At 56.7% G+C, this 14,152-nt stretch overlaps 1 protein-coding gene across 1 annotated transcript in view; it reads left to right on the top strand.

The window, feature by feature from the left end:
* WWTR1 (WW domain containing transcription regulator 1) overlaps positions 1–14,152 on the top strand; it is a 116,777-nt gene that overhangs the window by 98,067 nt on the left and 4,558 nt on the right. The window contains exons 4-6 of the mRNA XM_055128621.1: positions 2,422–2,624; positions 11,815–11,948; positions 13,574–13,686. Coding sequence (XP_054984596.1) covers positions 2,422–2,624; positions 11,815–11,948; positions 13,574–13,686 — 450 coding nt within the window. The remainder of the gene's footprint in view (positions 1–2,421; positions 2,625–11,814; positions 11,949–13,573; positions 13,687–14,152) is intronic.

Genomic DNA, 14,152 nt, shown 5'->3' with positions numbered 1-14,152 from the left:
TGATGGAGCCCTTCCACTGGACAGTACTGCCCTCTGAGCCCTCCGGAGGCTCGCTCGTTGGCGTGCGGGCGTCAGACAGGCACCGTCTCCCTCCCCTCGCGCCCCCTCTGGGGGTGCCCCTGGGAGAGCTCAGTCTGGGCCACCCCATCCAAGTGGAGTGCAGGAAGCGGAAGGCTGGAGTCCAGAGACTCGCCAGGGTGGGGGCGGGGAGAGCTCCACTCCAGGCCGGGACCCGCCGGGAGTCACACGGGCTGAGCAGGATCTGGTGCCGTGGGGTTGAGTAACAGCGTGCCGTGGACAGAGTGTCTGGACACTGGGGCCAGTTGCCTGGTCTTGCCGGGTCTGCACAGTCCTGCTGTGGTTTGGGGCCAATAGGCACCAGACCCAAATCTTCTTCTAAATGCCTGTTTACTCGCTTCTCTCTCTTCCTGCTTCTTTCCTTCCTTCCTTCCTTCCTTCCTTCCTTCCTTCCTTCCTTCCTTCCTTCCTTCCTTCCTTCCTTCCTTCCTTCCTTCCTTCTTCCCTTCCTTCCTTCTTCCCTTCCTTCTTCCCTTCCTTCCTTCCTTCCTTCCTTCCTTCCTTCCTTCCTTCCTTCCTTCCTTCCTTCCTTCCTTCCTTCCTTCTTTCCCTCCCTCCTCTTGCATCCACCCTCAGTGCCTTCTTTCCTCTCTACTGTTCCATGTTTGGGATGAAAACTGAGGTCAGGAATAATCCCTGAGTACCACCAGGTGTGACCCCACCAAAAAAAGTTAGCTATGAAACCTGTTTCCACAAAATGTCTACAACAAACTAAAGATCCAAAACATTTCCCTTGGGATTTTAAATAGTATGGTAATAATTTTTATCTTTTAACAATAGTGATACCAAATACAGTAAAAATTGAGCTCTCATAAATGAATCACGTATGTATGATTATAAGTCGTTGCCTTTGGCCCTGATGTAAGACCATGTGGAATTAAAAACGATGGTTTTCTGTATTATGTATGGACTCTTGCCCAGCCAGAACTTAAGCACGTTTTTCTGATAAACTGAAGGGGGGGAAAACATTTTAAAATGTTAGTTTTGATGGGAATACGAACTATAAAAATCACAAAACAATTTTAGAGTTGTTTCATAAAGATAAGCACTGCTTGCTAGTATTTTAAATGCTGTTAAATGCAGATAAATATATAAAAAAATACAGTCTACACCCTTCCTAGCCCCTTATCCAGCCACCCTGCGGTCAGCATTTTAATATACTTTCTTTCTCGCGGACATTTTACCTCTATAAAAATGGAACCTTTGGGCCGAGCAAAGCAGGGAGGGCCTTTGCCTTGTATGCGGCCGACCTGAGTTCTAATCCCCGGCACCCCATGTGGCTCCCCAAGCACTGCCAGGAGTGATTCCTGAGTGCAGAGCCAGGAGTCACCCCTGAGCATCGCTGGGTGTGACCCAAAAGAAAAAGAGAACCTTTATTCCCCCCCCCCCCAGTCTGGTTCCGAGTTAGTTCATGCTCTGTGCTGGGCTTGGGGCGGCTTTTTAGACCAACCAGCATCTGTATCACTTTTTGAGTGATGTTGATTGTGCTGTTTTCCGTGTTGCTTACAGCCACTTGCCCATCCTAGATATTCTAGGCCTCTGTCTGAGTTGGCAGGGTGTCATATATATCCCCCCTAATGTTGTGTGTGGGCTGGAGCGATAGCATAGTGGGTAGGGCGTTTGCCTTGCACAGGGCCAACCCGGGTTCGATTCCTCCGTCCCTCTTGGAGAGCCCAGCAAGCTACTGAGAGTATCCCACCCGCACGGCAGAGCCTGGCAAGCTCCCCGTGGCATATTCAGTATTCCAAAAACAGTAACAACAAGTCTCACAATGGAGACGTTACTGGTGCCCGCTCGAGCAAATTGATGAGCAATGGGATGACAGTGATACAATGCTAATGTGTGTGTGTGTGTGTGTGTGTGTGTTGTGGGCTGGGTGTTGGGTCATACTTGGCTCTTCCCAGGGCTTACTCCTGGCTCTGTGCTCAGGTATCAGTCCTGGAGGGCCACCAGGGGCCAAAAGTATTGTCAGGAGTTGAACCCAAAGCAAGTGCCTTGGGCCCCGGGGACCCCCAATTCTGCCGTGAGCATGCAGGGGACGCACCCACCGGAACCCCACCAGGCGCTCAGAGGCTGTAGCCTTGCCCTTCCGAGGAAGGGCTCATGCTGCCCTCTGGACTCGGGGAAGAGCAGACCCCCGGGTTCAGAGCAGGAACCAAAGCCGAGGCTGGATCAGACAGGAGAGCCCGGTGCCCGCGTCCTCGGTGGCGGAATCGAGGTGCTCGGGGAGGGACGATGCGTGGGCAGGCCCGGGCAGGTATCCCCGGAGTCCGGCGTCCTCACAGTCCCCGCGGAAGGCCTCGTCGCGGGCCCTGGGCTGACCCAGCGTCCCTCCTCCCCCAGTGCTTGGCCACCAGCAGCAGCAGCAGATGGCCGCCAGCTCCCTGGGCCCACAGAGCCACCCGGCGCAGAACCCGCCCGCCGGACTCCTGGCCCTGCCCAACGCGCTGACCACACAGCAGCAGCAGCAGCAGAAGCTGCGGCTCCAGCGGATCCAGATGGAGCGGGAGAGGATCCGGATGCGCCAGGAGGAGCTGCTGAGGCAGGTAGGGCCTCGTGGGCACGGGGGGAGGGGGGGAGGGGTGAGGTTGGGAGGGAGGGCTGAGGCCTGGAGGGCGGGGTGAGGACGGGAGGGAGGGCTGAGGTCGGGAGGGAGGGCTGAGGTTGGAAGGGAGGGCTGAGGCCTGGAGGGAGGGCTGAGGCCGGGAGGGAGGGCTGAGGCCCGGAGGGAGGGCTGAGGCCCGGAGGGAGGGCTGAGGCCGGGAGGGAGGGCTGAGGTTGGAAGGGAGGGCTGAGGCCTGGAGGGAGGGCTGAGGTCGGGGGGGAGGGCTGAGGCCGGGAGGGAGGGCTGAGGTCGGGAGGGGGGCTGAGGCCGGGAGGGAACGCTGAGGTCAGGAGGGGGGCTGAGGCCGGGAGGGAAGGCTGAGGCCGGGAGGGAGGGCGCGATGCCCACTGGTCTTCCCGAAGCCTGGGAGCAGGATTCCGTTTCTCCGGCTCGCATTGTCCCTCCCCTCCCCAGCCCACCTGGAGAGCGGGACTCTCCGGGGGCCAGCTGAGGTGCCCCCTGGGGACGGCCACTGCCTATGCTCAGGGGTGAAGCGGCCACTTTCCTAGGCCAACCCCAGCGAGTGGCGGAGAAGCGATGGGTTTCCTGTGAGCCGCTGCCTTCCGGCGTGTTATTCCCAGGCGTGGCGGCTGGAACCCAGATCAGTATTGTTGGGTCCCAGTACAGCCGCGGGGGCGTGGCCAGGCCCGGCAGGGCTGAGGTGGGCGCTGGGGTGGAGTCACGTAGTGGGTCCTCACGGTGAGCGGACCGGGAAGGAGGGTCGGAGGTGATGTTGCTCAGGTGCAGAGCGCCGGGGGAGGTGCCAGGGGAGTGAGCCGGGGGTGGGGGGGACGGTGTGGCGTCTGCCCCGGGCAGTGACCTCTGGCGATTTCCCTGCCGCGTGGGTTTATCCCCTGAGCAAATGCTTCTAGTGGCAGGAAGTCGAAGTTGCTGGCGGTCCATGATCTTGGAAACGCCAGGAGTCGCTTCTACCATATTGTCTCAGTCAAAACCGCCACCGAGGTACATCCCCGCCCCCCCCTCGAGAGAGGGCGGAGGGTGGCTTTGGGGCAGAAGGGACCTCGGATCTGCCACCCCCTGCCAGCCGCCACGGAGCACGAAAAAAGGGGTTGGTGCGCTTGAAGTTGAATGAGGAAAGGGGGATGGTTTGCTCGTGGGTGCTGATGGCAGGGTCTTTGATACGCCTGGGTGCAGATCATTCGCCTTTGTGGGTGCTCCACATCCATTGATTCCTTCATTGATTCATTCAGCAGCACGCTGCTCTGTGTCATCTCTGGCCCACACTTCACTTATTGCTACACTTCAGAGGAAAGTAAATGAATCCAAGAAGATCCTAGAGGGGCCAGAGAGACGGCTCAGTGGTTAGGGTTGCTGCAGCCCTGGGTTCCATCCCTAGCCTCTCGTATCATCCCCTGAATCCCGCCAGAGTGATTCCTGAGCACAGAGCCAGGAGGAAGCCCTGAGTATCGTTGGGTATTACCCCAAAACCAAAAGAGGAAAAAAAAAAGATTCATGAAGGAGGACCCCCCCTTTTTTTTTAATGTGCAAGAGTAGAACTCGTTCCTTAGCGTTGGCTAAACCAGTTATTGTCAGGTCTCCTAGCGGTGTTCTATTCTGGGAGGAGAGCGTTAGTTTATTATTCTAATTCTTCAGACTTTGCTTTATGACTCACAAAGAGTAAGACCCGTGAAAAGCTCCACTTCCCCAGTTGAAGGAAATGAGCCTTTTTAACTGTCCCAGACGGCACCTGGGCCCAGGAGGAGTGAGAAAACACGTTTTCTCCTTTGAGCGCCGTCTGATGCTTTCAGAAAGATCCATTGCCTTCCCTACACGAATCATGCATTTCTCACCAGTTGAAAGAGAGAAGGTAGCGATAAGGGGAGGCTTCAAATACAAAAAAATTAGAACAATTCCTCAGACATGAATGGATAGACACTGTGCTTTATCGTCCAGTTGAAAGTCCTGTAACTCGAAGGCGCACCCCCTTATGCCATAACCAGGGTTCTGCCTTTCACCCTGGGGATTGTTGTCTAACGTGGTGGCTCTGTGATCTGTGCCCGGAGACCTTATGAGATCAGGGATCGAACCCAGGTGGGCCACGTGCAAGGCAAATGCCCTCCCTGCTGTGTTGCTTTGGCCACATCTGCTGCTTTTCCAGAGACCGTATCCTGTCTCTGGGCAGGAAATCACTGTGTTATTTTCTGTCTTTGAGTAGTAATCCTATTTAGAGTAACTTATCTTTTCTTTTTTGCTTTTGGGTCATAGTCAGCGATCCTCAGGGGTTACTCCTGGCTCTGCACTCAGGAATTACTCCTGGCGGTGATCAGGGGACCCTATGGGATGCCGGGGATTGAACCTGGGTTGGCTGTGTGCAAGGCAAACGCCCTCCCCACTGTGCTATCACTCCGGCCCCTATCTGCGTGTATTTTGGTTTTGAAAAGTGCAGGACTGGAGACACAGAACAGCGGGTAAGGCGTATCCCTTGCACTGTCCGACTCTGGCTCAGTCCCCAGCACCACTGAATGGTCGCTGAGCACCTCTAGGAGTGCTCCCTGAGCAGAAAGCCAGGAGTAAGCTGTCAGCACCTGGGCGGCCCCCCAACAAGGCAAACATCCAGGGCAAGAGAGATGATACGGGGAATCAGGTGCTTCCCTTGCATGTGACAGACCCCGGCTTGATCCTGGGCGCCCATACGGTCCCCTGAGCACAGAGTCAGGAGTAACCCCTGAGCACTACAGGGGGGAATAAATAATACAGTGAGGTGTAAGGCTCAGTGGTAGAATACGTGCGTTGGACCTGGGGCTGGTGATCAGTCTCTAGTGCCAGCCCCCGCCTGCCCAACAGTTGGAAGCAGCTGGCACCGTTGTTCTGTTCTCTTCTCCGTGACAGCTCGGAGAGTCACTCGTTCCTTCTGTTTACTGCAGAACTTGTGCTGTTGGTGCTGGACGCCTCTGGCCTCGGAGCTTGCAAACTTGCTTCTGTTTGGGGCCGTACCCTCTTGTGCTGGGGGCTACTGCAGGCTCCATGCCTGGGGGACCCCGCGGGCCTGTTGGACTAGCCCCCCGGCCTTGTCAGCTCTCTCAGTAGGGCTGGATACAAATCCTAAGGTGCCCTGAGCCCTCCTAGAGAGCCGTGCCGGGCAGCCGGGAGAGCCATTCCTCGGGTGGAAGCAGATCATGGCTGCCAAAGGCGGGTGCTTTGGGTCTATTATTTATTTTGTTGTTTTGTTTGGGGGCCACACCCAGCAGAGCTCTGAGCTTGCTCCTGACAGTGCTCAGGAGTCACTTCCGGCACTACTCTCGGGGGACTGAGGTGGTGTCGGGGACTGAACCAGGGTCAGCCACATGCAAGACGAGCACCGGATCCCCTATCCCCGATCTCCGAGGCCTCTCATTTAGTCATGAAGCCGGTGGGTGTAGGGGAGCGGTTTTCCGGAAGGTTCTAGCTTGGAAGACCTCCTGTTAGCCCCGCATCCCTGCCTGCCCGGCGTGGCTGGTGAATCTTCCTCTCTTCCGGCTTCATGAGCCGGCAGTGTTTATTTGTTCCCAGAGGGCACGTTTGCATCTTTTCCCAACGAAATGGAAAATTTGAGTAACCGGGTAAGAGACCCAGCGTGAGCCAGTGACTTCTGGGCGGAGTCAGCTTTGCTCTGAGGTCCCCTTCCCCACAGGGGCCGTGTTGTGCAGAAGCCTCCCGGCCCAGCAATTAGCACATGTCCCCCTTCCTCTGTCCGCACCATCCCACATTCCTGCAGAACCAGCCTGGGCCAGAAGTGCTGACTCAGCCTGACCCTGGGAACCTGAACGACAGAGACCGGGAGCCTTGGGCCCGAGGCCTGGAATTCTGGCCGGTCAGGTCACGCCTGCCTTGCTCTTGGGGCTGGCCAGCTGGCCGCATCCTCCACCCCATTCCGGGTCCAGGGCCCCAGGGCAGGGACGCACTCGGCAGGAAGGTGCTGAGATGGGAAGACAACAGCTCCTCCGAGGCTCACCGGTGCCCAGCAGGCCCCTTGCTGCTGTGAGGTGACAGCGACCCGCAAAACTCAGGCTCAGGGTTAGGTGCGCTTCTGAGTGCAGGTGGACTGGGACAGCAGCCCGTCCAGTGAGCCACTCACAGATACAGGTAGCAGCCAAGCACACTCACTCACACACACACACACACACACACACACACACACACACACACACACACACACACACACACACACACACACACACACACACACACACACACACACACACACACACACACACACACACACACACCCCTAGCATCCCACGCCTGTTTTCCGTCAGCATTTCATTTCCCTACAAGTTCTAGGAAGAACTGGGTGTCGCAGCTGTTCGGGGATGCTCGTGTTATGGAGGACTAAGAACAGTTTGATCATGGCCGACCTGGGTTCAGTCCCTGGCACCCCATGTTGTCCCTCGCCCGAGTCCTGTCAGGAGCAAGTCTCTGAGCACAGAGCCAGGAGTAGTCAGCCTGGAACACTGAGCAGTTGGCTCATTTTCTCTCTTCTTGGCGCAAGGACCCTCTGGGGCTGAAGATACGGTCCAGAGGTCGGAGCGTTTGCCCTGGCCCTCCGCCAAGCCTGGTTCTGGCCCGTGCTCCACATATGGTCCCCTAAGCCCGGCACGGGGTCCCTCCTGAGCAAAGAGCATTGCCAGGTGTAACTCCCCAAGCCCCCCAAAAAAGAATTAGAAAGGACCCCCTTAAAAACTGTTAGCAATAGAAACGCCTTTTTACTTTTAATTTCTATTAGTGAATCACCGTGGGGTGCAGTTACAAACTTATGAACTTTCATGTTTGTATTTGGTTTACATCTCTCCACCGGTGCCTATTCTCCCCCACCAATGTTCCCAGTATCCCTCCCCCCACCCCCACCCCAACCCCCACCACCCCACCCTGCCTCTGCGGCAGGGCATTCCCTTTTGTTCTCTCTCCTGTTGGATGTTGTAGTTTGCAATAGAGGCATTGAGTGGCCGTCATGTTCAGTCTATAGTCTACTTTCGGTACTTGGCTTTCAGCCCGAGTGGGTCCTCCCAGCATCCTCTACTCGGTGTTCCTGTCTCAACTGCCTTTCCCCCCAGCGTGTGAGGCCAGTTTCCAAGCTGTGGGGCAGACCTCCTGGTCCTTCTCTCTACTACTCTTGGGTGTCGAAACGCCTTTTTAAAATGGAGGCTTCCCCAGTTTACGCCAAGGGACAGCCACTTTTGGGGAGTTTGGGGGTCACACCGCAAGTGTTGAGGGCTGACTCCTGACTCTGGCGGTGCTCAGGGGACCGTATTCGGTGCTGCTGGCCCTTGACACCCCCCACCCCAGCCTGTCGCCCCTGCCCCCCCCTTTGGATGTTAGCCAGCCGCCAAGGGCAGAATGCATCCTGCCGTCCCTTTTGAAGTCGCAGGGGAAGAGGTAAATTATAACGTTTCCTTTTGTTCTGGGAAGGGACAACAGAGATGACAGGAGAGCAGAGGCTTGAGAGAGACGCCCAAAGGGGCCAGGGATGCTAATTAGGGCCTCCCAGTGTCTCCCTAGGGTCCTCTCCCAGCTCTTCCCCTGAGACCCCAGGCAGCTGCACAGGAGATGAGCCCCTTCAGACTCCCAGCCCCTGGCCACCTGAGCAGGAGTCGGAGAATCTCTTGGCACAGAGTTGAAAGGGAGTTGGCACTGGCTTCCCCTCCCCGCTCTAAGGGCGGTAAATAAATCAATCAGCATTTGGGCTCTGGAGACCCCCGGGGTTTTGGCAGACAAGGCGAGTGGCTCCATAGCAAATCACTATTTTAATGCTCAGATTGTTTCATTCTGCCTCTCTCTCTCTCTCTCTCTCTCTCTCTCTCTCTCTCTCTCTCTCTCTCTTTTGTTCTCCTCGCCCCGCCCTTTGTAATTAAAACAATCCCACTTTCCCTGGGTGTGGGTCCCAGCCCACACACGAGCACGCAGAAGAGGCAGAAGAGACTGTCATGGGGCCCAGCCCCGCCCCCCACCCCAGGCCAGGGTCACGGCCAAGGGCCAGGAGGCCAGAGTCCTCACCTTCTGGATATCAATTCCTTGGCCGGCTGCGCCCAGGGGGGATCGTGGAGCTTCCAGACTCCACCTGCAAATCAGCATCTCTCCGTCCTTTCCACCCGCCCCCTTCCCCACTGTCTGCCCCATCACTGTGATTCTAATGACTCAGTTTGGGGCGTTCAGGGGGTGACCACGGATTCTGCCCAGAGATCCCCAAGCCCTTCTTTTACAAGTCTCTCCACCCCCGCCCCCCTCCTTGGTAAGAGAGAGAAAGTAAAGTTGGGGTGGAGGAGGGGGGGGAGAGTCGAGTGGGGGAGGAGGGGGGAGTGGTCAGGGGAGAAGGGGAAGGGGGAGAAGTGCAGAGAGGTGAGGGGAGGGGGATGGGGAGGGAAGGGGGGAAGTGAGCAGAGGAGGAGGGGAGGGTGCAGGGGTTAGGGGAGAGGGGTGGGGGGAGGTGAAGGGGGAAGTGGTCAGAGGAGGAGGAGGAGGAAGAGGAGGAGGTGGAGGAGGAGGAAGAGGAGAAAGAAGAGGAGGAGGAGGGGGAGGAGGAAGAGGAGAAAGAGGAGGAGGAGGAAGAGGAGAAAGAGGAGGAGGAGGAGGGGGAGGAGGAAGAGGAGAAAGAGGAGGAGGAGGAGAGAGCGGGCAGGGGTGAGGCGGTGAGGGGAGGGCGCAGGGGTGAGGGGGGAGCCAGCTAGAGGAAGGGCTGCCCTTTCCACTTCATAGCTGGGGAACAAACAGGCGCTGATGAATGCAGAGAAAGAAGGAAAATAAAGTCTCAGTCCTGCAGCCAGCAGGAGAGGAAGGTCGGGAGAGCAGGTCAGGTGACGCCCAGCCTCTCCGGCCCTTGCCGTGGCACCGGGACAGGCGGCTCAGTGCCCTGTGCCTCAGTGGCCCCGTCTGCCAAACGGAGATTTCTGGGTGGTCCCGAGAATGGAGTGGAACAGCCCCGGGGTGTGAGGAGGCACGGGGTCAGGGGAAGGCTGGCGCTGTGGTCAGTGCTGCCCCCTGCAGGCTGCTCTCTCACTGCACTTTTTGGAAGGAATAACCCAGAGCAACCCCTCCTCCCCTCCCTCCCAGCAAACAAATAAAAGCAAAATAATAAACTACAAGAGAGTCTAATTTACCGTTCAGAGTGATTCGATGTCCCTGAACACCCACTTGGTGTATTCTTTCTCCTGTGACACATGAGAACTGAAAGCTTGTTGTGCACGCCCCCTTCAGGCCAAACGTGGTATTGCTCCTTGGCGTGAGGGGCTCAAGTCTTCTTCAGAAGGGACAGAGTGGGGTCCTTGAGCTTAAAACGGAGGGAGCAGAGGCATGTTGCAGCGACCTGCTTTCCCAGTAGAAGAGCAGTTTTGCCCTCAGCCACCCATGTATTCTTTCAAAACAAAAATCTATATTGTGTCTGTCTGCAGTATGCCCGAAGTCAGGTCACTGAAGGGAATGTTTAGAACTGTTCATTTCATATCCAGTTTCTGGTGATCTCATAAACATTTTTCTTTCCTTGTGTATGTTTTATTTATTTATTTTTGAAATTCTATTTATTTATTTATTTATTTGCTTTTTGGGTCACACCTGGCAATGCACAGGGGTTACTCCTGCCTCTGCACTCAGGAATCATTCCTGGTGGTGCTCAGGGGACCATATGGGATGCTGGGAATCGAACCTGGGTTGACCACGTGCAAGGCAAACGCCCTACCCTCTGTGCTATCGCTCCAGCCCCCCTTGTGTATATTTTAACAAGCAACCACTTTGTATCATTATGTAGTGAAATATATGTCATGCATTTTATATTTTAGCCAATCATGTTCCTAAAAATGAACCTTTAAATTTTGTTTTTTTCACTTATTTTTATTATTATTTTTGCGTTTTGGGTCACACCCGGTGGTGCACAGGGGTTGCTATGGCTCCAGCCCCTTCACTTATTTTTTTAAAAATTGACCTCACTTTATTTTGAGAGGTTTGGGAGCCACCCCAGGCAGTGCTCAGTGGTGCCGTTCGCATCTTAAGACTTACTAACCTTCCTGGGTTAAGTCTTCTGATCATCCACGGTCTTGGTGATCACACTTCGACCAGGTGCTCTTTGCTGCTTTGGTATTTGTTTTGGCTCTTCATTAGTTGCACAGTTTTTTTTGTTTGTTTGTTTTTGCTTTTTGGGTCTCACCCGACAATTTACAGGGATTACTCCTGGCTCTGCACTCAGGAATTACTCCTGGCAGTGCTCAGGGGACCATATGGAATGCTGGGAATCGAACCTGGGTCAGCCACGTGCAAGGCAAACGCCCTACCTGCTGTGCTATCGCTCCAGCCCTAGCACAGTTTTTTTTTTTTTTTTTAATCAGGTCTTGCCCCCTTTGTAGGAGCCGAGCTCCCCTTGCAGCACAGTGAGCCCTGGGAACCCGCGTTTTTTTAGCTGATGACTTCACCAGGACTTGTCTAGACTGTCTCAAACCCAGCGTGTCAGAGCTGGAGCCACGTAGCAGAGATTCTGTGACTGAGAGCCTGGGAGTTCTGTTCGCAGGGGTAGCCGTGGCTTTGGGGGTTGAGGGTCCCGAAGACCAGTGCTTTCAGCCTGGAAGGTGGGAAGGCGCCCCCCCTTGGCCCCGGAAGGAGCTTGCTTCAGGTGGGGGTGCGGCACCAACACATCCGGGAAGATCTCTTTCCCGAGCGGAGAGATTTGGGGTCTGGCCTCGCTTGGCTTCCCTGGAGGTTGCACCTGGACAAAGTCTCTTCAGTCGCTACGTGTATAGTTTTGGGGGTGGACACTTGGCAAAGGAAAGCTGGCTCGGGACAGAGGGCGACCTGCGGGTCTTTCTTCCTGCGAGTTGATTCCCAAGTGGTTCTCGCATCGGACCTGCGCCACTGCGAGTCAGCCAGAAACAACGCGTCAACTAGAAAACAAACACAAACTTGGTGACCGGGTCTTGACCTCAAGACCCTTGAGATCCACTTAAACCATCACGATGGGTGGGGTGGACGCCCCCGCGGCTTCCGTCTCCAAGGGGCTCCAGAGAGGAGGAACTCCACCAACTCCTGACCTTCTGGAGACCAACCCACAGTGCTTGGCCTCAGTTGGTGAAGGGTTGTCACGGGAACGTGCTTTGCTCCGGTCCTGGGCGAGGGGGGCGTGTCACCAGGGCCCGGGCCTCCCCCTCTCTCCGCAGGAGGAGGCTCTCTGCAGGCAGCTGCCCATGAAGCCTGAGATGCTGGCCACGGTGCAGAACATCGTCAGCCCTCCGGCCATGACCCCCGACATGAGATCCATCACCAACAATAGCTCCGATCCCTTCCTCAATGGGTAAGTGGGCGCTTGGGAGGGCTGGGGGGTTGGGGGGCAGCTGGGGGGGGGGCGGCAGAGGAACAGAAAGTTGGGGAGGGGGCGTCTCCCTCTTTTTCTTTTCAGTGGGGACCTTTGTCCGGTGAGGGGTGTGGTCTGGGGGGGCATGTGTAGGATAGAGCCGAAGCTCACACGTAAGGCAGAACCCCTGAAACTTATCAAAGGGCATTGACTCACTCATGGGACTTCATTGTTTACTCACTGGAGCACTGTGGCACTGTCACCCCATTGCTCGTCAATTTGCTCGAGCGGGCACCAGTCACGTCCCATTGTGAGACTCGTTGTTACTGTTTTTGGCATATCCAATACGCCACAGGGAGCTTGCCAGGCTCTGCCCTGCAGGCAAGATATTTCTGGTACCTTGCTGGGCTCTCCGAGAGGGACGGAGGAATCGAACCCGGGTTGGCCGCATGCAAGGCAAACGCCCTCCCCGCTGTGCTATCGCTCCAGCCCCAGTGTTTATTAACTTTCTAAAATTGGTAACATGACGTGCAGTAAAGCCACTGGGCAGCCATCAGAAAATGGGAACAGGCTGATCATTTCAACATCTCCCTGTTGCCGTATTCGGAAGAGTCTCGGCAGTCGGCCCCTACCCCGAGATGAGCACGTTGACGCTAGCGCTGGGATTTGTAGTAGTGAAACCACACCAAGTGTGAGCCATCGCCATCGGGGGTGCATGCCGAGTCCACCTGTGCGAGGGTATTGAGGCAAACCAGAGAAGCAAACAATTCAGAGACGATGTTTCCAGGGAAGTGGGGGCGGGTCCTTAGCTGAGTCCATGGGTTACTCGGTGTCCTGGGTGTGAGGATTATACTGTGGCTAGGTGTGAGGCTAGTGGGGCAGGTGGAGGGCTGGGTACCTGAGAACGCTCTGCTTTCCCTCTTCTCCCCGAGATTGTTTCACCACGGTGGGGCGGGGGGGGGAGTCATTGAAACAAAGAAGTGAAATTTTTTTTTCTTTTTGGGTCACACCTGGTGATGCACAGAGGTGACTCCTGGCTCTGCACTCAGGAATTACTCCTGGCGGTGCTGGGGGGACCCTATGGGATGCTGGGAATCGAACCTGGGTTGGCTGCATGCAAGGCAAACGCCCTACCCCCTGTACTATCGCTCCAGCCCCTGCACTTTTTTTTAGTTTTTGCCTTTTTTGGGGGCCACACCCGGCAATGCTCAGGGGTTACTCCTGGCTCTGCACTCAGGAGTCACTCCTGGTGGTGCGCGGGGGACCCTATGGGATGCCGGGGATTGAACTCGGGTCTGTTCCGGCCCCTGGATTGTACATTTTTATAGGTTGCCGGAGCACGGGTTCACAGTGCCGTCTCTGCTTCAGGGGTCCAGATTCACACAGATCCCCCCAAGCCTGACCTCTGAGGTCCCCCCGCTCCTCCCCCTTCTGCTCCCAGTCATGTGCAGCCCGAATTGAGGCCTTTGCCCAGGTCGAAGCTGCTCTGTGACTTCACTTTGACCCTCCACTCCCTGCCCTGTCCCTTTGGGTGCCTCCCATCTCCTGCCCCTGTCCTTGGGAGGGACGTTTCCTCGATGGCCCGGATGGCCCGTGCTGAGACCTGTCCTTCTCTGCCTCTGCAGGGGGGCCTACCACTCGCGGGAGCAGAGCGCGGACAGTGGCCTGGGCCTGGGCTGCTACAGCGTGCCCGCCACCCCCGAGGACTTCCTCAGCAACGTGGACGAGATGGACACAGGTGGGCACTGTCCCGGGTCCCTGGAGAGGCCGCCTGCCTCGCCCTCCTTCCCTGGGGGCGCCTGTCGCCCACCAGCCCCTTCTTCTCAGAACATGCAGGACTGGCTGACCCTGTTGGGGACATCAGCAGTCACAGGGTCTGGTGCAGGGCTGGGGCTGGGGATCTGGGCAGCCTGGACAAGGTGGGGTGTCCCCCTTGCCGTGTGCACTCGGTCCTGTGGAGCCTTTCCAGGGCTCCCCGGGTGGGGGGCGGGAGGGAGCACGGGGGCAGGGAAGCCGAGTGCAGCCTGCTCAGAGGCACGGGAATAGCCGTGGGCCATGAGTGAGGGGAGCGGAGGGAGACCCCGGGGCCGGGTGGGAGGGGGTCCTTCCTCCTGGAGTGATTCTGCAGCCCTGGCACCTGTGTTATCTGGGCCCACAGCCGGTGGTGCTCAGGGCTGACTCCTGGCTCTGCACTCAGGAATCAG

The sequence above is a fragment of the Sorex araneus genome, chromosome 2, assembly GCF_027595985.1.
Source record: "Sorex araneus isolate mSorAra2 chromosome 2, mSorAra2.pri, whole genome shotgun sequence".
Taxonomy (NCBI): domain Eukaryota; kingdom Metazoa; phylum Chordata; class Mammalia; order Eulipotyphla; family Soricidae; genus Sorex; species Sorex araneus.
The sequence above is the reverse complement of the archived record's forward strand: the minus strand, read 5'-3'. Positions and strand labels throughout refer to the sequence as shown.